Source organism: Cyanistes caeruleus, chromosome 17 (assembly GCF_971803275.1).
Source record: "Cyanistes caeruleus chromosome 17, bCyaCae1.hap1.1, whole genome shotgun sequence".
NCBI lineage: Eukaryota > Metazoa > Chordata > Aves > Passeriformes > Paridae > Cyanistes > Cyanistes caeruleus.
This window is the reverse complement of record NC_141717.1, coordinates 9,059,820-9,083,883: the sequence shown is the minus strand read 5'-3', so window position 1 is coordinate 9,083,883 and position 24,064 is coordinate 9,059,820. Positions and strand designations below refer to the sequence as shown.

Below are 24,064 nucleotides of genomic sequence, written 5' to 3'. Positions count from 1 at the left end.
TTTTGTCATTTAGGACAACAAGCAAGGTCAATAAAGAATAGTTTTTCTATGTCTCAGTGGAAAGAAGAATGTTATCCATGTGATTGCAAAGGGTCTGCCAAATGGGAAAAATCAGTCAAACAAAGAGCACAGGGTTGCTTGCTGGAGTAAACAATTCTAAATGAACAAAAGCTCTACATAAAAGTAAAATGTCCCACCCCCTAGTGAAAGCTGTTTTCAAAGCTCTGTATTCTTTCAGAATGTTGTAATACAGATTAACCTAATGTTTTTCTTCTGCTGATACAACAGTCTGGTTTCTCATTCTATTTGTGTGATTTCAGCTATCTTATTCTGGTTTTGATATTTTTCATTTTTACAAACTGCCTTTCAACTTAAATCTGCTTTTCTATTTCCTACACTTCAGATGTGTCTGTACTATACACTTTTTACATCAAGCAAGTTTGTTGGGAGACTTATATATAAAAGCTATGCTAGAGCCAAAGAAAGCCAAATAAGCCCCAAAAATCCCCTTTTGAACGTACAGTTTCAGGAGAGCTTAGTTACCCTTCCAAAATATGCAACTGAAAACCAACAAACAAAATCCTCTTGGTGCATACTGGGAATACTGGGCTGCAACAGGCCCATGTGCTAATTTAAGGTGCTCAATGTGCTCCCAGCCTGGAGACTCTCAGCTCACAGGAAGTGCACAGGAAAAGTGCTGTATGAGGAGGGACACAGCAATCCCTTAGAAACCCAAAATGAGACTGCAGCAGCAGGACAAACCCTGTTTTACCATGGTCAAGGCAATACATGCTCAGTGCCTTGATGGCAACAAGACCTTTCTGGATTTTAGAGCTTCTGTTTGTACAGCTGTTAAGGAGAGAAATCAAAAGTGAATTTAATGTCCCATATGACTGTGAATGTCCTGTATACAAAATACTTTCTATTGCACTGAATTTTATCTAATCTTCCTTGATGTGATGAGGCTGACATTTGCAAATATTTAATAAAAATTGCGACATTCAGAAACTTCAGGGCTCACACACTTTCAGATTAAAATGAGCAGGTGTTTTAGGTATCTGCTAGCAGTGCTTTTAGTCAGTAGTGTCCTTTTCTTATCATAACCTGTGTTACTTAAGCATAACAATTTCCAATCACATCACACCAAGCAGGAAGCACAGGCTGTCAGCATAAATCTGGATTTCAGGCAGTTATTTAAATAGTTTTTGACATATACTTGCTTCCTATGCAGATAGAAAAGTAAGATGTCCTCAGGATTCAAATAAGCTGGAAGGATGGAGAAAGAAGCTGCCTGGCTACGTAGCTCCACTAGAAATTTCCATTGGAGAAATGTATTTTTCAGACTGTGACACCTCAAACTGAACTAGCTTGCTTAAAATATTTTTAAATGCCTAAGGAAGATGTTTAGAACAACTTACACCACCTGATAATCCAGGTGGTTTTTTTCAGACAACACTTATCTAAAGCAATGAACAGTGTAAATGTCAACATCAACAGCCTGCTTACAACTGTGCCATTCCTTATGCTGAATTTTAGTTATTTCAGTCCTAAAGTCTAGAAGTCCTATCATTCTTTCAACAGAGGGATAAACCCATTTCAGTTTTCAGTTGCATTTAATAAAGTATTAAATCTGAACTTAAGCAGCACCATTCCTGTTCCATCTCTCCGTGTCACTGTGTGCAGTTATGCAGGGCCAGCTCCCACCACTGTGGGAATCACAGCTGTGATTCTGCTGCAATGAAACCGTTCCCTTTTCTCTGCTGAGATTTCCTGCATGCTGGGGGAAGGCATATGGGCATTACTGGGCAGAACAAACTGGCCCAGGATGCCATTTACACAGTGGGGATTGCAACTGTGCAGGCAATGCCAAGAAAAGTGATCTCACAGAAAGCTGGATTCAGGAAAAATGCAAACACTTTAAATCCCAAGATGTTTGTGTAACTGATTGTATGAAAACTATCTACAGAGAATGTCTAATTTAAGGAGGTACAATATTAGAATTAACAATCATGCTCCTTGGCAGCATGATCAGTATTTCATATTCTTCTAAAACATCAGCTCCTATTTGAAGTCCTGAGACACATAGGAACTAAGGCCCTTAAGTGCTGTAACAGTGTAAGTTAAGAAAAAATAAAATCTCACATCTCACTTATTTCTTCTAGCACTGGTATTTCTACCTGAACAGGTCATATGGTTTCTCCTATCAGAACAGTTTAAATTTTTAGGACTATGTTTCAGTCTTTTTACTCCTTACTCTTATTTTTTCATAGTAAGAAAACCTGATTAGACTATGCTTTAGTCACATGTATGTTCTAAATCATAGGACACTATAGCCACTACTGCAATAATAAGCACTAGTGGGGACTGTGATTAATTTCTTTGGAGGTGAAGTGGGGGTGTTCTTGAGGAGCACAACTGTTAACTGCTATTTTTGACCTGCTACTCCTACTACAATAAAGTCAACTACTACTTGGTCTGCCACGTTCCTTGGGAATGCAGCTCATTTGACATAGTTTATCATGTCTGTGCTGCAATGCTGAGGCACAGGTGATGGCTAAAGGGAGCACTGGAATGTATCTGGATTTACTGTTCATTAGCTCCTGGGAAGGGAAAATTCAAAAATCTGCAAAACTTGGAGCTTTTGTCCTATTTATAGAAGCATTAAGCTCAAACAACCTTATCTAATTTGGGTGGAAGACATAATTTCCCCTCATCTTAATGTCCAGGACTGGTGTTCTGGTTGGACACTTGGTTGTTTCAGCATAACAGTGAATAAACTATGACCTACTTTTTGCACTACTGTATAACACAACTGGCTTGTGACAGTAGCTTAGGAAAGGTTTATGCTCCCACTCTTTATTGAGTGCACTTCTTCACAAAACTCTAAGAACTACATGTAGTAATTTAAACAGTTGAAAACTGTAATGAAAACTACTATAGACTCAGACTATAAGAAGATGAAAATCCATTAAAGAAAATCTATTGGAATAACTTATTAGCAGGGGCTTAGAGTAAAATATATATATAGAAATGAGTTTCACCCTAGCCTCCCAATGAAATGCCAAAGAAGCCTGAACATGAAATTGGAGCCACCAGCAATCTTGCCGAAATAAGACCTGACTTTTAAAGAGACAGTTTTTTTCTAAAGCATTTATAGTTTCAGCCTCTTACTATTGGAAGGCTGTCTATATACAATTATTAGTGAAACCTTTCACTCCAGGAAATATTCAGTAACTAGTGATAGGAAAATGATCTATTGAATACAGATATATTAACCAAAGAAGTGATAAAATGGAAATGATACCCACAGACACTCCTGCAAGTCATGAATCTGAAATGGAACTGTTAGAGGATCACTCAGCAGAAGAGGCTTCTGCAAAATGGATTTTTAAAAGGGACAGGACAAACCTAATTCTCCAAATCAGGAACAGAGTTTGTCAAATGCTTAGTCTAGCCTTCGTGACTGTAGAGGACAAAAAGTTTCAGGGCATTTTTTAATTCACTTAGGATCAGATTAGCAAAGCAAGAGCTGACATACAGGAGACTTCCAAACACCGACATTCAGCGATGCATATGGGAAATAAGGGCTGAAAGATCTCCAGCAGAATTTGTTTCTGCAATGCACCATTGCTTTCTTCTGATTTTGACAGGAAGACTCAGAATTCATTAGAATATATTTGAATGGCATTTTTACCATTCAAGGTGCACAAAAAGAAGAGAAATATGGGAAGATACAAGTATTAGAGTAGATGAGCAACTGACATGAACACCTCAGGAGAGAAAAAACTTCAGAGAATTAGATGTACTGGAGACTATTGCTTACAATTATCCAATTGTCCTCCAAATCATTCAATGACCTGAGATTTATGAAGAGAGAGCCACAGAAACACAACAGTTTATGGAACACAACCCTGAACGGAGAAGAAAATCCAGAATGAAGTCAACCAGCACATTTCCAAAGCATCTGATTAATGAGGTACTTTTCAATATAAATAGTCAAGGTAGAAAAAGAGAATGATGGAAACAAAGAACTGACCAGAAATAGAAATCATTCCTGAGTGGCAGGTCCTGAGCTAAAAGCATTTGGGGATTTATAGACAGAAACCCAGAATTCCAGATTTGCTGGGCAGCTTCATGAAAACTGCATTTATAACCATTAGCCACTCTTAGTTCTGACATGATTCCAATTTGCAAAAATGTGATAGGTTCTGTGAAGTTACCAAATTTAAACTCTTGTGCAGACTAAAACAAAGCATCAGGTAAGAAAGCAGACTTATGTCAGAAAAGACATCCAAGTGACTGATGCCACAGGGAGGGTTTCAAGGGAGTCAGGGCAAGCAGCTCCCATGTTCTGCAATCTGCACCCACTGCTCTGTGTTCTCTGAGTTGTATTTTAACACTCCACTAACACCTCGTGGTCTTTCTTTCCCTGCCCCACTTCCCCCCGTTTTGGTTTTTTTTTTAACCAAGAGTCTCAAATCTAGTTTTGCTGCAGGACTATTTGGACACTTTCTTTTTCAGTTGGTGACAGCCTTTTCTCCAGGCTTCTAACACATCCCAGAGTTATAAATAGAAATTTGGGGCTTGCTTATCTAAATGGCTTACAAAAAACACCAGCAGCATTATTAATAAAAATGCTCCAATGTTTTTCACTTTTAAGGTTAAAAGCAAAAAAAGGAAACAAAGGAGATTGCAGAACCCATGAAGAATTTTTCCTCTCCTTAATAAAAAAAGAAAAAACAAACCAAAAAATAAGGTGTTTATATAATTACAGAAAAATCACCAAATTGCAATTGTCCTTTTTTTTCCATTACAAATGATTATTAACAACTGCAGAGTGATGAGTGAAAATACAGCTTTGGTACTGGAGGATTAGTTCAGACTTGTGCTCACAGGCCCGCTGCTGTGCCTGTGTAAGCACAGCTCAGAAGATCACATGCTGTAGTTTATCTAAATGATCATCTTTCCTTTTTATTTTTTCAAACATTCTCAACGTAGTTTCAGAAATTAAATGTTACTGTAATCTTTATAAATTTTCAAAGATGTCTGAGTCCAGGGCGTGGACCAATAAATTGGATTCTGTATCGTGAGTCTTATGACTTTTATCACTACATTCTCAGCTGTTAGTGCCAAGATTAAACTTTCAGAAACATCTCAAGCATTTTGAATTAGGCTTGATGAAAACCACCAGCACATACTCGGCCTTTGGTACTGCTTTGTTCTTTAATTTTCTTTTTTTTTTTTTTCCTTAAAAAAAAAATAGAAATTTTACTGTCTTCTTCTATGTAAGTCAAATTTTATACATGTGCTTTTGAATCAAAAGTAATCATATATTTGTCCCTATTTTGACTGCAGCACTTTTGCTTTCAGAAAGAAAACCCAAATACCTGTAAATACAGTCATGTTTTTAGAAATAGGTAGAGTGAAATTATTTTAAGTGCAGTGTCCTAGTGACAGCAAGCAACCTTCCACTTTTAACCTGTTTATAAAGCTTGGTTTGAAACCAAATTATTAGAAAAAATACATTCAACATATAAGATCTTAATATATATGTGTGTATCTAATTTTTTATATAACAGATTAAAAGTGTAAAACCATAGAATATGAGGAGGTCATCACTTAAAAGAATTCCACTATGAGATTAATTAAAGAATTACAGCTGCAGTAAAAGGAGATGAAATTAGAAACAATTATTTTGTTTAAAGTCTTCCTCAATTATTTCAACCACCCTTGGTGAAAGTGGGGAGGGGGAAAAAGAAACTCTCACATAAAACTAATTCCTTGTATTTTACAGGGCTGAATTTTCCTAAATAAACCACAGAGATGCAGTTTTTAAGAAATCCATTAGCTATTCAGACTATGTCTTTTCCTAATCCAACATTATTGCCTGCAGTAATTTTAAATATTTTCTTAAGCCTAGTGTAAGATTTCCCATTTACAAATATATCCTCTCTTCAATATTTCCTTTGGGAAACAACTCAGTCCTACAAACATGCATGTGGTTGTAACTTCATTTATGGCCCCCAATAATAAGGATGTTTATGGAATGAATTTAAAGAAGTTTCACAGTGTAGCCATTTTTTCCTGGTTCTGAATTTAGCATTTTTCTCTTCTCCCATTAATTCTGCTTTGATGTGATGTGATTGCATACAGGCATCCTTCAAAAGTATGCCTGGACTTCCCCTGTTCAGCTTAACTTGATATTAAGCTTTTGAATCCTTCCTCATCATTCAGGTGGAGACATCACAGCTGTATAAGGAGTAACTGCATTTCTTTGCTTCTTGACACTATGCATCTGTTCCTGCTCTAGCACCACAAATATGCAGCCTGTTCTCCCTTTCATCTCACTCATATTTGCAAGGATTTTCCAGAACACCTCCATTTTGAGTTCTACAGAGTATTGCTGGATGCATCTTCCCAAGGGAAAAGATTGTTTCCACGAAAGAAGTATTTTTCAAATCTCTCCAGATAGGTAAGTAGTAACTTTTACTGCCAAAGGAAAAATACAGCTTGAAAATTGAATGGAATGTAAAAGAATATTCCCTCCTGTATCTGGAAATCACCCTCCTCACCTGCTGTGAAGATTATTTTCTGTCTTATTTTGATTTAAGTACATTTTCCACACACTGTGCTTTCTCTGTTACTCAAGTGCCTTGCAAAGCCCAGGCTACAGTTGATTATAAGACCTGCCAGCTAATAGGGTCACAATAGGTATTGCCATAAACCCAGGACTATTTATTTCTTTTACTATTTTCCCTAAGAACACTGATTTTTAAAACTAAAATGTTACAAATTTTTTTTCAGATAAGAAGAACAAGAAAAAATTCCCTTAGGACAGCTGAAAGTACTGTTTGTGTAAGAGCAGCATTGGTCTTTCCAACAGCAGAGAAGTAACCATTGCAACAGAGTGTCAGCAGAGTGTTTTGGTCACAGAAGTGATGAACCAAGATTTTGGTATTTTCATTAAAAAGTTTAAATACTTTACAAATTCTTTGCACTGTAGGACAGACACTTTTTCCTTTCCAGTGCTATCCCATCAGTACTAAATCTGCACAAAACAGTGCTCAGAAGCACAATCTGCTATTCACTCACATTCTCAGGAGGTTGAGTTTTAATTAACTGCATTTTCTGTAGAAAGCAAACGATTTTTTAATTCTGTAAAAAATTCTGGAACAAATTTATCCCATCAGCTGTGCTATACTAGAGAAAATTCTTTCTCCCTTCAAGTCTAAAGCTGTGAGCCACTAAACTGAGTCTTAAGTGTTATGCTTATCTCTACATTTTCAGTCTGAAATTGTTCAGAGTAAGGACTGTCATACCTTAAATATAGTTCATTTTGTGGAATGTAATTTTACACAGCAGTGGAACAGTATAGCAAATAAAATGTCAGCCAAGTATGCTGTAGCTTTATGATCCTGGATATATGCTGAAAGAAACACGCTTTTTTCTTCGCACTCAGAAAGAAATTTTGCCAGCATATGCATTAAAAGAGGTCAACAGTCCTGCAAGGTGCTATTAATGCATAAAGTGATTTTCATGCAGTTTTCACACTTTCTATCCTAGAGCACTTTGCAGAACTAATAGTAAAGAGTGTAAAAGCCGTAGTGAGAGAGGACGGAAGGGTTTCACGGTGAGGAGTGGGAGAGCTGGCCGTGCTGTGGAGCTGTGGGCCCGCAGCTCCCCGGGCTCGCCTCACAGCGAGCGGCCCTCACGGCCCGGCTCCTCCCCGGCCTGTGTGCTGCCCGCAGCCCTTGTTGTGGGTGGAAAGGGTGGCACTGCCGGCTGAGCCCGGCAGGCTGATCCAGCAGAAAAGCCTGCCCAGGGCGGCGGAGCAGAGCCGAGGAGCGTGCCGAGGCAGCCGGCAGCGCCGCTGGCAGGGAGCCGGGGATGGCAGCGGCCTCGGGGGCACAGCGCTGCCTTCGGAACGGGGCTGCATCTCCCCATCTAAACCAGGCTCCTGGGCTCCACTGCAAAAACAAAACACCCGCCACAAGTGTTTCACTCCGCTCTAGTTCTAATGAAAACTCAACTGTTTGTTTCAAAACTAACGGATGTGGTTTAATGCACTTTCTGAAACACAAAAAATAAATGAAGAATTACTTTTTGGATTTGTTAATTACAATGAGTTTACAATTCTAATATCTTCTTACTATCTTTTTTTTTTTTTTTTAAAGTATCGTATACAAACACCATTTCATAAAACTATGTTTTTACCTAGAACATACCCTTGCAATAAGGTTTCATTGTGCTGAAAATCCCTACAAAGCAGACTCTGCCTGTTAGCTCACATTAACTGAGGCTTTGGCTGATATTTCCGTGGAAGGTATGCTGATCTTTCTAGTAGTGTCAATAGAATCACATTACTGCTCGAGTCATCATTTTCTAAAAGCTATTTGGCAGCTCACCATTCATCCCCTACAGTTAGATTCAACACTGTTTACAGCATCTAATAAACAGCCATATACAAATTAAAGAGATCCTTCATTATATTTCCTGACGTGGTTAATTTCACAATAAAATGCTGTATCTACTTAAAAATGTTATTCTTTTTCCCTTTGACCATGAATCTTAATGCTTTATTTGTGATATCTGAGTTTTTAGTAACAATAAATCCTTTGTCTGCTTGATGCAAAGAGTTCAGTGGTTTAATTAAAGGGGATTAATTGAATTAACCAAATTAATTAATTTGGTTGAAACAAATGCTTAGAAAGACAAGGTTAAAAAGTAGTTGAGTTATGCCATTCATTACTGTGTGGGTGTTCAGAATCCACTTCAGCACAAAGTCAGCTGGGTTGGATGGAACCACTGGTAAAAGCAGTTAAACTAACCCTGCTGACTTTACAATGCAATAGGGTTTAACGACACCAATAAACAGCAGGAGGATAACAGCAGAAAAAAGAGCAGCTGGAGCACTAACAAGATGAATTATGGCATCACAGCTGATATTGATAATGAAAACCCCTGGACAGTAACTTCTCAAACTTGTACAGCTGTTTCCAAATAGCCATCTGTTTGGGCCCCAAGGCTATTTGATGTGTGGATACTCTTAACTTAGCAGAGCTCAGTTAAGAAATTACAGAAACACTGTGATAATATTGAAAGCTGATGTGATATAAGCAGTATAAACTTATATTGGTTTAAGGAAAAAAAATTGAAAAGGGGCAATTTTGCAACTTTCTTTGAAGTGGTGAAACAGCTGTGTGTTCTACAGTCCTAAAATAAATTATTTGATGACAGGAAAGCTCTGTGAGAGTGATTAAAAGGAAATTTGTTTTTCCTTTTGAAACAATTGGCAAAGGAAGTCTTATCACTACAAATGTCTCCAAAACAACTTAAATATAGAAAGATTAAATTTCTTCAGACATGGGAGTTTTAATCAATTCAACTGTCAAATGACACAGTCCACCCTTACCCCTATTTGCCTTCACAGCAGCATTTTGAGAATGGGTTCACTTGTCCTCTGAAAATGAACTTGTAATTTTCTCCTTTAAGATTTTATATGCATGAAGACTACAAGCTATGACTGTGTAATCATCTAAAATCACATTCATCCTTTTTCACATTGCTGTATTGTGAATATATAGGTTTGTTTCTTGGAGGTGGGAAACATGCATCTCTTACTGGTACCACGGACAATGGAATGAATGAAAAAACATGCCTTGATGAGATGATAAAAATATGAATAAATTGAAAACAGAGTCTAAGCCACAAACATTAAATTGTAATCACTTAAAAGGCATTAGCAAACCTGCAAGGTCAACCTCTGTCATTATCTCCAGGAATGCAATTCTCCAACAATTAACACTGACAGAATTAACCAGGTGTTACAAAGAGAAAAATTCATCTTTTATATTTTAAATTTATAACAAGGATAATTTTATGAAAGGAAATTTGAGTTCACTGTTTTCAGATACTTAAATCCAGATATATCTGTGTTTTCTTTCAAAAAGAAAAAATGCCTACACTTTTCTACCAAGTCAGCTCATAATAAACTGTAATAGAAAGGCTATGAAATCCCACTTGAAGAAAATTTTGGTTGCTGTGCCAAAATTTTCTTTATATGTCAGTCAAGTCTGCAAGAAGACAACTTAATGTCTCACTGATTTTATCTTTTCATAATTTTTGTGCACTGTTACTACATTATTTAATCTTCTAGGTCTAAGCTACTAAACCCAAGAATTCTACTTCCCTTACTGCATATGAACACCCCATATATACACACACACACACACACACACATATAAGCACAGTTTTCCCCAGTTGTGATGTATAATTTTCTTCCTCTGAATTAATTATTTTCAGCTATAAAATATCCCTTAGGCAGTTTCAAGGATTGGTAAATAAAACCTGATATTTCATAGATTAAAACTGCAACATAAATATAAATAAATGTTTGGAGAATCTACACAGCCTTTGTACAAAACTCCTATCACCAAAAATTATCACTCTCCTGTCCACAAACAGAGAAAAAAAAAATAGCACATGACAGTGTCAGTTCTTGAAGCAATCTGGCCTTATTTCCCTTGGCAATTTTTTAGGCTGTTTGGGTTTGTTGGGTTTTTTGGTTTTTTTGGTTTTTTTAGATCTGTACAGGCCAAGTTCTGCTGTAAATAACTACAGGAAATAACAGGAAAGTGCCAATAGAATATTTACCGGATAGAAATCTGACAGTTTAGAAAAACTGTACTACAACCCATCTGGTAAAAATCAGCCTTACATGATGAGTAGCTGGTAGGTGTCTAATCCTGCCCTAGAAAACACTGTGCCAGCAAATTGTCATAGTTTCCTGAAATTATTGAATTGTATATTTTATTTTTCATTGCCACTTTCAGCTGCACAGGCAACTCAAGTAAAGAAACAGCCAAGCATTTCCATCAGAATTACCTTCTCTCTCAGGATTAGTGTCCTACTGTGTGGCCTATTTTTTAATACAACTCCAAGTATAAAAATTCAACACAGTGTAAAAACAAGCCAACCAACCCCACAATTTAATGCACTTGCCTTTGGCTTCCTGTTTAATCCAGAATTTTTTCACTACCTCAGTAATGTGCCTCTCCTGTCTCAGCTTCTTTTGCCACTGACGTAGCTCTTGTATTTCACTATCACAACGAACCTGCGGAAGGGGAATCAGAAAAGAAAACTATTATTATATACTTTTGTGTAACCCAGGATGAGGATGCAAGTTTTTTCACAAGGCTGTGGCTGGGCAAATATGACAGCCATCCTCTTTGCTGGGCCTGAGGTAAAAGCAAAGTCACAGAGGTTTACAGTTTTCAGCTGACACAGAAATAAAATCCACACAATTGACAAATCCAGTTGAAAATATAAATATGTCTATTAGGTGGTCACTTTGCTTACCAAGGACTCCTGAGAATGAGATTGCAGTGAGATGCTAATTCTTTAAATTAACTAAAATTTAAAGCCTTTTGCTGAAGGGTATTAGTGCCTTTAGAAAAGCATAGCACTATAAAACCAACCCACTGACCAAAATAATAGAGCAGAAGAGGAGCGTGAAGGGTCATGCAGAAGAAAATTTATTCCATCAACCTGATTCACACCTGCCATCAGCTGCAAATAGGCTGACTGGCAATCCTACCCACACAACAGGAGAGCCATTAATCTGTTATTTGAAATAATTGGACTGCATTACATGATATCTATTCTTTGTCAGTCAATCACCCCATGAAAGGCATAATTCTGCTTCCACAAAATTACAACAGTCAAAGGCCTTGATTTCATTTAGATGTAAGTTGAATTTTTCTAGTATTGTATCTATAATTTTTATACTGGTGTAGTTCCTACTAACATAGAAGTGAACTAGCTCTGCATCAACAGCTTTTACCACTCTGCTGCTTACACTTATTGTAAGCAGGATTTGATTAATTAGCAGTGTGTTGCCCATTATGAGCACGAGATACTGTCCTGAACAGTGGAAAGGGACATGCCAGCATTACCTTAGACACTGGTGATTATTCTCTTAGAGTCAGACTCAAATTGTAATAGAGAAAATTTTTAAAATTTTAAAAATTGCATTTTTAAAATGCAGTTTCTGTGGTCTGGGTTTTTTTTCCCTAAATGTTACATATAAAAATGTCATTATGTTTCAGGACTACATTTAGAGAAGCTGTGGCTGCCCCATCCCTGGCAGTGTTCAAGGCCAGGTTTGATGGACTCTGAGCAACCTGGTCTGGTGGAAGGTGTCATTGCCCATGGCAGCAGGGTTGGAACTGGATGATCTGTAAGGTTCCTTCCAACCCAAACCACTCCATGATTCAAAGATTCAGTGTCCTGGTAATTCAATCTGAAATGGAACAACATGGTAGAAACAAGCAGCAATAAGCTCAGTTTCTCCTGGACACATTTTTGCTTGCAGGAAGATAACCACTTAGTTCCCTAGAAAATTTCTAAATAAAATTGTCCTTATTGTATTCTTACAGGATATGGTGAAGAGTTTGCTCTATGACTTGAACTTTATTATATGCTCTTCTCCATTACACTCTGCTTTTCTCCCACTTTACCAAGACACATACAGAGCAAAAGAGCACAACTTAGTTTTCCACTAGTTATAAAAACCCCTAAACCTTAAAGAAAACAGTATAAATTATTTATCAAAACTATCCTTTCCTCCCAGGATTCCTCCTCTGTGCTGCAGCTAAGAATGCAATAAACAGTAGCTGAACTCCCATAGCACTCTTCAATCCACTTAGGAGAAGATAACTTGCTATGTTTCAGACAGTGCACTGGCAGAGCAGAAATACAATACAAGGTTACTCAATCAATAAAAACAGCCAAGACTTTTGCTCAGTGATTTGGGATCAGATTCATCTTAGACCTCCAATAATATTCCATTATACTGATATAGTTCTGTAGTATCTTCTTTAAAATTTATAGGGATTTCTTACAAGGTTGTTATGAAATTTTAAAAAAATAAAGAACTTGCAGCTACAAGTAACATCTTCAGCTATACAAGAAAATAAGATAATTTTCTATTAAATCCATAGAAGACTATTTTCAAAAATAAAATATAATCCAAACACAGGATAATTTATTTAGGCTTACAAAAGACATTTTTTCTTTTATGCTGCTATGTATGCTTTTAAAAGCTAAATAATTCCTGATTACATGGAGTCAGTTCACACAGGAAAGGGTTAAGGAAATGCTTATGGGACACAAACATATAAATGACAGAAGTGCAAGAGGCAGGGAGACAGAGAAATTACTACCTTCATATCTAAATATAAAATTTCTGAAAACATGATGTGTCCATTTACAACTTCAGCTGTGTAGAACCTGTACTTGGGCTCATGACAGGGCCACAGTTGTCTCTGTATATTGAAAATAAAGACAGTAACTCTTAACAGTTAAAAGATAAAAGGCAATTATATTAGATTCTGTATAGTCTCCCTAAGCAAATAAAGCAGTGGTAGTGCAGTGAAATACACAGTGTGAAATACAGAGTTCTGAGATAAAGACAGAGTCACATATTCAAATACTCCAAAGTCAGCATTAAATCCAAGCAGTAAAATGAGCTCTCAGAACAAAGTGTCTTTTTAGAAAAATGGCCAAAAAGAAGGGAAAAAATAACACAGATATGCCACCTCCAGTAATACAGGTGACAGGCATAAAATACATTAAAAAGTTCCAAATATGCTTAATAGATTATAGTTTAGCATAGTTATAATGTAGTTTAGCACACTGATACTTCCTTAGAAAGATCTTTTGTTTTGAAACCAGAGTGCAATGCTAGCATGATGAAAAAGCCATGACTTAGTAGCAAAATCTCCAGGCAAATAAAGAGAGTCAAGAGTCTTGTCCAAACAACTGACCTGTCTCTCCTGCAGACCAGAACTGCCTGAAGCCCTGGAGGGGTCTTAGCTTTGAAGGCAAAGTTCACTCCTACACTTGATGTAAATAACAGTGAATATTTGTGTGACCTTCTGGGTTTAAGCCTTTGCTGGTAGCCACAGCTTGCTGGAAAGCAATATAAACTGTGATAGCAAAAGCACAACTACACTTTGCAAGCTACAAAGCAAAACTGAAGCATTTTTATCTTCAACTTTTGCTCAAAAGCTGTATATAAAATAGCACTGAGTATTTACATAATACTGTCTAATTTGAACTCTAAGATACTACAAGATTTAGTCAAAAACCCCATGCTTTCAGTGCTAGGTGAGAACATATACAACAGATAAGGGTGACACTAAAGGTTCACCCACAGACATCAGAGGAAATTCTATTAATGAAAAATTTCTGTTAGTCAAGAATGGTTATGCAGATTTTCAAGACTAAAAAGATCCCATCAAAAAAAAAAGGCACTAAGCAAAGACTGCAGTAGAGGGGTGAAGGAATGTATCATCTTTTGTTGGAGAAGTGCCTAGAAAATTGACACCTAGCTGAATACTGCCTTGGCCCGTGACAGATGAATGGAACCTCAATAAAAAAGGATGGTGGAAAGGGAAAAGAAAGAATTCTGATGACAGAGCTGTCTCAAGTCTTACTTGAGTGCTCCTCCTGGCCCTCAAAGAGCCCTCTCAAGAAGATGTCTTCCTTTCTGTGATCTCCTCAGAGAAATCATCAGTTGTATTTTTCACTGCTATTTGTTCTGGAATTCAATCCTTGATTAAACTTGAAATAATTGTCAGAGTGCCCATCAGTGTCTTTGTATGAAAGATTGTTGCAAGGACTTGGTTGATGGCAGCCATTAATTATTACTACAACAATTAAACAAGTGTTTTTCTGAAATGTGCTGCAGATAAGGATGAGTTTACTGTTTTGATCATGCTTTATTGTCAGAGTTTCCATGATTCTGTACCTATAGCTTTTTCCTCTCTTTACACAGAAAAAACTTTACTGCCTGATCCATTTTTGCATTTTTTGCCATGTGTTTCTGATACTGGCATGCTCAGACAGCTGGAGGTAGCAGAAACAAGTGAAGTATCAAGAGAAGACATGATGCTCAGTCAGTTATATAACTAGATAAACTCTACTGCCTAAATCAATATGGTCAACAAAATACCTCTAAAATGGTCTGAGTCCATAGAAGATGTCTTAGAAGACCAAGGATGAAATACCCTGTGTCTCCATCCCAGTGTCATGTATCTGTGTGCTCATGTTTAATTATCCACTATTATCACAATGTGTAAATTTTATTTCAAAAGCAGGATTTCAAAGTTCTAAAGCCTCTGAATTATAAAACAAGGTTTAATAAAAAACTTCAGAAAATAATTTCAAATTTTGACACAATAATATCTTGAGGATGCAAAAAGGCATTATTTGTAGGTATTCAGTTATTATCAGCTATTAAATCAGCATTAGCTGACTGAGCTATTTATTTTAAAAGCTAACAATCTGAATTCTTTGGTAATTTTTCATAACATCATTAATGTGATGAAATCCCATTTAAGCTTAGTGTTCTCTTAATCTGCAAGCCCAAGGATAACACATTGCCCAATGTAGTAATTTTTTACTAATGATTTTTATTTTATATTCTGATTGCAATTTTTAATTTTTAAAACCCCATATTCTTTCACCTCAAATAAGGTAAAACATTAATACCTAATTTTATAGCCTGAATAATTTTTATGTCTCCTACCTTTTATAGCTAGACTTTCTCTCTCATTTCTGAGAATTGGTTTAGAATGATAAATACCAGTGTGAAAATCCTGAAGTTCATCTATACAAGGAAGAATTGTGCCCTTCACAAGCTTTCAGAGAAGCAGAAGATATCTGAGCAACCTTGCAGTGTTCAGCAAACATAACTGTTATTGGATAATGGTTGCCTCCACTGTAAGGATGCCTGCAGGGATACTGTCAGTGCTAATTAATGTTAGTGTCAATGCTGTCTCTGCTTAAAAAAAGAAAAATAAAGGAAAACAAACAAGCAGAAAGAGTCACAAAAATCCATCAGCCAAGAAGAACATTTCAAGGTATTTCATCATATTTGGCTGCAGAGAACATTATAGAAGCCACTTATATATTCATGCTTCTTAAAAATAGTAGAGAACTTAACAGAGAGTGTTTTATACTGATTGTTATTTAAAGAGCACCTGACATCCTGAGATATCTCACTGTCCATCACAACAAAATTGCTGGAGGCTGCTTAGAAGCTTAAGTTTTGATAAAGGAAGTCAAAGACATTTCTTCATCACCAAAGTCACCTGAATTTCAAGTCCATTTCTTCCTGAGGTGTGAAGGTATTAGAGCTTTTAAAAAATATTTTTTTTTATTTTAAACGTTTTTAGGACTTTCATATTAATTTATTTAGTATCCTAGGGTTAGCATGGCTGTTACTTTCCAAAATAATAGCACTGGATAATTTTCTTTGCATTTATTTTATGTACCTTGCTTTTCCCCGTTAAACAGGGAATGGCACTAATGCTGTGTTACTAGTATGCCTTACAACATCTGCTTGTCATTTTGTTTCCCTTTTCCTTGAATAACAGCCTCCATGCCACTCATAAATCTCCTGTCTCATTCTTGGTCTCAATTCCTTGTCCTTTCTTTCTGTGTGCATTTATTTCTCAAGAGACCTCACCAATCCTCATGCATCCCCACGTTCACTCAAATATCCCTGCATGAAGCAAAGTCACACTCCATCCTCGAGAACTACCCAAAGCAACTTTCAATTAAAGAAAGAAAATCGTTCAGTGTTAATTGTACTTTGGAAAATCGAATTTCTGTGCATTTTTTGTTGTTGAGGAAAACAGTGAGATTACATCAGCATAAATGCCTGTGAAAAAACTGTAGTCACTAGGCATAAGGCAGAGCAACATCCAAAGCCAATGAACCATAGGGGTCTCAGCAGCTATTTATAGTATCCCCTACTTAAAATTTATGTAAGGATTTTCCCCGGGGCCTTCACAGTCCTACAGTTTTCAACATCAAGCAAAATAATTATAGATTACTCTTACCCGATAACCTCTCCAGAAGGACTGAATTAGTATGCTTGCTTCTTCTTCTGATATAAGCAGAGATAGAGGAATTGGTGGTCTAGGACTTAAAAAAATATTTTTTTTTTAAACAGACAGCCTATAAATGTGTAACACTTACTTCCCTAACAGTATATTTTATCAAAAAGAGAAATGTTGTTTAGGAGCCTGAAAGACACAATTTCTTACTGCTCTGAAAACAAAATGTACAAAGAATATCTCCTTTACAAATATATTGTTAATATGCACTACAAAAATTCCTTCTTAAAACAATAATATACAAATGGCACATCAAGCACAGTCATCTTCCTTATTCTGGTTCATGTATTTCAAACTCCCTCTATTATGGTAAGGTTTTAGGTGGGCAAGGGAAGCACTCTGCCATTTGTAAATCAAGGAAGGTTTTAGTGTGTGTGCAACAATGAACAGACTTATGATGTAAATGTTTATTACATGAAATACACAGAATATAAACATATCTTAGTACATTCATTTACATTATGGTGTCACTTTAAATTAAAACGTGCTGAAAAATAATGATTATCATATCTGCATAGCATGAATCCATGTTTAGAAATGTCTAAACAAGTTCTTGAAATGCTGAGATTTTACTTTTGATACCATATACACTTTCTCTTTGGTGATAAAAGAATGTGATACATTTGTGAACTCAACCATTTTCAGCCAAAATATATGGTAATTTGAAAGCACATTTGGTGATTCTGTAGCTATCAATTTTAATGGGAACAAGCTAGTAATTAAATTCAGCCATCACTAGCAAAATCTCACATGACTATATCAAACCTTGCTTCCCAAAAGCCATTTTCTATGGGTGTTAATTTAATTTCCAGACACAATGACCAAAAAAAAATCATCCATTGGAAAGGATAAAACCAATTTTGTTTCTATACTGTCTTTTATAAGAAATGTAATTTGCAGCCAGTGAACTATAGGGTAATAACACTGCAGCTGATGAAAATACCAGTTCTAAAGAGAAGCCTTGGCACAGCTGCCAAGAGCCACTCTCCCTGCATGGGGAACAGACTGAACACAGCCCTGACTTGGAAGAACACACCATGATGAATTTGGATGCAGCACCCACCCACAGACACATGCAGCCCATGCAGAAACATGATCTATAGTATTTATTTTATAAAGACACGTACACTGCAAAGCCCATCAATAACAAGCTATTTATTTATGCAGTCTTACATTTTCTGGCTAAAATGCTGCAATATCTTTTGGAAATTTATTTATGGCATATTATAGCCCAAGCTAGGAGGCTTGACAGCTTACATTTTCCTTTCACTTAATTTCATTCATATTAGTCTCTGCCCTAGTAAGCTTCCTATGCTCTCTGATGTCTTTCTCTTAGGGCTTGTCTCCACTGCAGGAACATTTCAACTTAGAGCACAGCCTTACCTCTTATCTAATGCTACAGTGACTCCACTGTTTTAGTCTGTGTACTCAGCTAAATTGGTCTCATCATCATGTCAGCTGGGTTTTGGCCTACATTTATTTTAATGTGAAGTAAAACCTTGGTCTGTTTGGAAAAGTCGAAATAAGGCAAAAATAAAAAGCAGTCTCTCCATTGAGCTAAACCATCTTAGCTCTGTGAACATTAATTAGCATTTCTCCTGCTCAGGGGAAATCATAAATGCTGGACAAGCAAGGCTTCCTGAGATAACAGCTTCTTATAATCAGACTTAAAAATCTGAAGTTGTACTGTGCTTATTTCCCTGATAGGCTTTCATCCTCTGTTCTATTTTAGATCTTTCTGAGAACCAAAACTTAGGGAAAAATCACAGGAAGACCTACATATTTTACAGTAGTTATATCAAAGACATTGAACTTCCTCTAAGAAAAAGTACATCTCCAAAGAACAACTTGAGATTTCTCCTAGCCTGCAAGGTCAACTCTAGCATTTCTTTGCTTTCATTTTCAAATTATAAAAATGTCTAGTTTATAATCCAACACTAAAACTGAGAAAGCAATATAAAAAAAAAAATCAAGCAAAACCGGGATTTAATTTTTAGTATGACACTCACTGGCAGATACCAATCCTTTCAATGGCACAGCTCTAAAGACCAGAAGTCATGCCAGCTCCAGTTTGGTCTAAGTGCATAAATGGAGAATATACACAATTGTCTGCAGGTCAAATAAAAATAGAATCTGAGCAGAGGCAATCACCCCTCAGCAGTGAATGAGGGCAAGAGGAGTCTGTCATTTGGGCAGAAGACAGCTGTATGCCTCCAAGATGCAAACTGACAGCACAATGTACACTAACTACATTCTGCTTATTTAGTCCTTGATTATGCATGATCTTAAAAGCTCACATATGAAACAGTGATATCTATTTACATATACATTTACTGTCTAACATAAATTGCACCTGTAAAAGAGCATAATTTTTTTTTTCGTAAGTATTTTATTTTACCAAATCTGCATAAAGCAGACACTGAGCAAAGTTAAATTCCAGAAACACATTTCTTGCTTTCTGAGCAAACTTGTACAGATCTTGAGTCTGTGAGATATTCACTACTTATATGACATTATGCAAGTGGAATTTCACACCCTGAAGATACAAAACAGACTTGCATTAAATAAATGTAGGAGGCATTGAAAAAGGTTCTTAATGAAGACAGGTATCTGATTTCCTCATGGACAGAAGATGGGGTTCTCAATGAATTCTGAAAGAGGGAGGAAAAGTGCCTCTCCATTATCTTGTCTCCAAAATAGACAAAATCTCTGGGGGTTCATAGTCACAGTGATGGGCACTGAATTTTGGCAGTATTTCCACACAGTAATGCCCTGTCAGAACTCTGTCTTCATATTCCCAGTCTGTCTTACAAATAGGCCTGATTCCTTCCTTGGAAATAAAATAAAAGAAAAAATTCAATCAAGAAAATTTTCAGTATATATAATTCAAGGTTTTGTAATGGCTCTCCCTGTTCCAATCTGTTCCCTAACAGTAGCAGACAACCCCCACATTTAAGCAGCAGCCTTAGAGCCAGGTGCCTGCAGAGAGCAGCTCTGCCTGGGGCTGGTGGTGTGCAGGTGAGAGAGGAATCTCCAGGTGCAGTCACAGAAGAGCCTGGGTTTCTCTCTGCTTTTAGAAAGCTCTTCTCTAGAAATACTGAAGCAACCCTAATGAAAAGGATGAGGAGACTCCTGAGTTTCAGTACCACAGCCATAGTTTAACTGTGATGGTTTATTGTTCTTGAATATTTATATCATGTAGGAACACAGGCAATGATAGAGTCACTGAAAAATCATAATCTAAGAGAACAGGCCACAGAAGAGGGGTAAATATAAGACACACAAGTAAATGACTGTGATGATCTGTATAACTCTTTAAAAAACATTCTGAAAAAGTCTGTTTTGGGAAATACTCAAAAAAATCCCGTGCTGGTCTGAACAACCAAAAAAGCTCTCCTGGAAATTTCTCAAAGTAGTTATCTTTCATATTTGCAGTATTTCTTAGGATCTAGAAACACTACAGCAACAGCTGCCTTCTTTATGTCTTTCTTCCTACATGCCTATCCAGATCTCCAAAAGTGTGCAATAATGAAAAAGTACTGTTCTGACTCAAAATAAATGTCTCAAAAATCTCTGCTTACAAATACTATGAAGGTCATTTCAAAAGCAGGAAAATGGTGGTTCATAAGCAATCAGACACTGAAGTACTGGTTCATCTGGCCTGGTATTTAAAATCAATTACATATATTGATCAAATGTTACACAGGCACTGTATGAGCCTCTCAGATTTTCAGGGAAATATTCCCATAGACACTTGACAAGAGTACCCTGAAACATTTTCACAGGTCAAATAGAATGTGAACTGAGACCTTTATAACATTTTCCGTATTATTACAATTATTCCAGTCAGAAATAAATTCCTAATCACTAGTTTTCTTTTACAACAATCTAAATGCACTAGAATATTATTAGTATTTGAGAAAAACAAAACCCTTACAATATACAATAAAACATTTTAGTGCATTATATGGAGAGTACATTTTTGAAGGATTGTAAATTAAGACCAAATTTAAACCTCTTAAAAGAGGAACTGCAACCAAGTAGATATCTTAAAGTGTGATTCCTACTAACTAGAACTCTTCTTCTCTATCATGTTGTCCAAATAAAAGCTCCTTTATACTGTCAATAGTGAATAGAATTAAAAAATGTTATAAATACATTTGAGAGTGCTATTAAAGTCACCATAGTGACAATATGCATTCAACTGTCAAACACATACCAGCTATTTATATACTTGCTTATCTATTTATAATGAAGAAAAGACATGATAAAAAGACAAGACAGTGTGGAACTAACATGACAAAGTTGTTATGTGGGGAGGCAGAGTCATGTAACCAACAGGAGACTGAGGCAGAACAGGTGATTTGTAACAAGAATGTCAGAGAAATTAGAGAAAGCACAGCAAGAAGTCTTTGTGATGAGAACATGCCAAGAAACAGCAGAGCAAGAATCTTTTGTCTTCAGTTCTGTCTGAAGATTTTAGTGGATTTCTTGCCTCTCCTTGGGAGGACGTGTCCATTTTAATGCTCCAACTCAGCTCTCCTGTGCTTGCATACTTGCTACGGATTTTGGAAGTCACAAAGCATTGCCTCAGCTTTCTCTCTCGTAGGACCAATATTTATGTAGTCAGTGAGAGTGTTTGTGGGCCTGGACTGAAGGAAACCAAACATGGATCTATTCCAAAGGCCACTCATGTCGGCAGGAAAATTTCCATCTATGTTTGTGTACTTTAGGTCAGACTTTGTATGGTGAAAACATGGAAAAGCTCCCCTTAGTGCTCCAACAGCAACATTAGGAAGATATCACAAAGCACTAATAAATGTTCAGTTTTCTCATTGCCATTTTGACAACCTTTATATAAATTAAAACATTTTTAATGCATCAGATATTACAGGCATAAAACCTTCAACCCCATAAAGCACTGTTATGAAATATAAATATTTTACTCTGAAAATTTCTGCAGTATTTCAACACACAGTTTTTAAGCAAAAAAATTCTCATTTGTTAACTTGAATTCTGCCACATTTACTTGAATGGCAATTTTTACTAGGAAACACACAAAATAACATCCATGGAGATGTATTTGTTGGTCTTTCTGTTATTACAATAAAATGTTCTTTAAAGCTCAAATTATTCAAGAAAATGAAAGAAGAAAATATAAGGCAAATGAAGCATACTCCAAACATGGCTGGTTTAGACACACACCAATGAAATATGGCAGTGTGCAGAAAGCACAGCCTGTAGAAACTGGGCATATTATGGAAAGAAAAAAAATCAGTCACCCATGCAAAATTAGCCCTATTGGCCATCTGAGAGCTGACAATGAAATCAACTGTAAAGGCAGCTGAGACCAGCAGACTTCACCCAATTAAAATATCTGGGGGAGGGAGAAAAAAAATAATCAATGTATATATATATGTATACAGATATTTGGCAAAAAGCCACTACTCCAAATTTAGTAATTGTTTATATCTTAGCTGCCCACTTCAGTAAGGCCATGATAAAGATATTTTCTCTGTGTCTGTACACTTGTTTTGGTACATGCAGATAGATTAAACCAGGAAATGTGTCCTTCTGAACTGGGTAGGAAGTAAATCTCTCTAATAAAAAAGGAGAAAATACAGATTAAAAAAATCCTGTGAATTATTTTTTATGTAAACTTCAAAAGCCATGAAATACTTATGCTTGTTCCTAACATATACCATATACTGCTCTCTCTTATTGGATGTAAGGTCGAGGTTTATATTGAACAATGCTGTCAAATTGTTAAATATACATGACAGACTTTTATGATATCACTGTTTTTCAGAGCAGAGGGAGTGTTTTATTGGTTTCTTCATATTTCTTTCATTAATATGCTAAAAAAGGTTGGGAAATGATGCTGCCATGTTACTCAGACTATCTATGCCAGAAAAGTAAAATTTCAGAGGGATCAGAGCATCATCAGAGCTCACTGACTTTCCCTGGCCCTGATTCAGTACACAGAGCTTGGTTACTTGCAACTGAACTTCAGTGCTGTTCAACCAGAAACACCACTGGAAAATGCTGACAAAAGGCAACTGTGGTGCTCATTAGCATATTTATAGGATTACAGAACATTCACAGCTCTAATTCTGTTCCCTTGGTTCTTCCAGCAGCCTCGAATGGAGGAACAGGTACATAAGTTTGTATCTCAGCAAGCACCCAACAAACATGTGCTGGTTTTGTGTTCAAGGTCCACTTTTCTGCCCTCTGAAAGGTGCAGCTGTCCTTTGAGGCAACAGAAATGTCTGGCATGTGATATGGAGATTACCAGTCAGCACTGAAGCTGCTCCTTCTGTTGCTTTTGAAACGTGCTTGGGGAATTGAAGATTCCCAAGAGATGTAATATTTTGTCAGCACTACTGGTAACATACAGAACTCAGTGGAATACAGGGTACCTATACTAAGATGTCAGCAATTATTACACTAAAGCTGGAAACAAATTCAAATGTTACAAGCTCCTTCACCTACAATAACTAGGCTTTGAAGGTACAAGGTTTGCATTTAAAATTCTGAAAACTGAAGCAGCATTTAGGTCTCCTTATTAGGGAAAACTAGGCTGCAAGATCTCATTTAGAAACGCATTGCACAGAAACTGAAGCTCATAAGACTATGGCTTTGACTATTCTTTAAAAAAAAATAAAAAAAAGGATCTTCAAAGAAGAAACTGGAGGCACTGGAGGAGAGCCAAAAAAGTCATACTCAAGTATTGAATATATTTTTAAAAGCTGGATCTCAGATAGAACAAAACCAAAATTCCTCTGGGTTTTTTTTTTTTTTTTTTTGGTTTTGTTTTGGTGGTTTTTGTTGGGTTTTTTTAAGCATTAGGACTGCTTGGAACTGATAAACCCATCTAAACAATTGGCATAAGGATGTTTTTCATCAAAATTTGACCAGCACTTTTTAGTATGTTGTCTCATATATTCTTAATCTTGTTTAAAAAATGAAAACTCCTTTAAAAATAGAAATGGCAATGACAATAAAAAACACAGAATCAATTACATTTTAAGTCTGATGGCTGGAAAGATATAATAATAAACTATTTATGACATATGCAGGACATAATAATAAATTCT

General features: G+C 36.4%; 1 protein-coding gene across 3 annotated transcripts in view; it reads right to left on the bottom strand.

Moving 5' to 3' along the window:
• The window catches only part of IQCK (IQ motif containing K), a 36,868-nt gene that overhangs the window by 1,830 nt on the left and 10,974 nt on the right, over window positions 1–24,064 (bottom strand). Inside the window, exons 7-8 of one of the 3 annotated variants that reach the window (XM_086854690.1) lie at window positions 16,911–16,995; window positions 11,002–11,113 (exon numbers count right to left, since the gene is read on the bottom strand). In XM_086854690.1, the coding sequence (XP_086710816.1) occupies window positions 11,002–11,113; window positions 16,911–16,995 (197 nt within the window). The remainder of the gene's footprint in view (window positions 1–11,001; window positions 11,114–16,910; window positions 16,996–24,064) is intronic. The other 2 variants (XM_086854689.1, XM_086854691.1) reach the window with 2 other exon arrangements.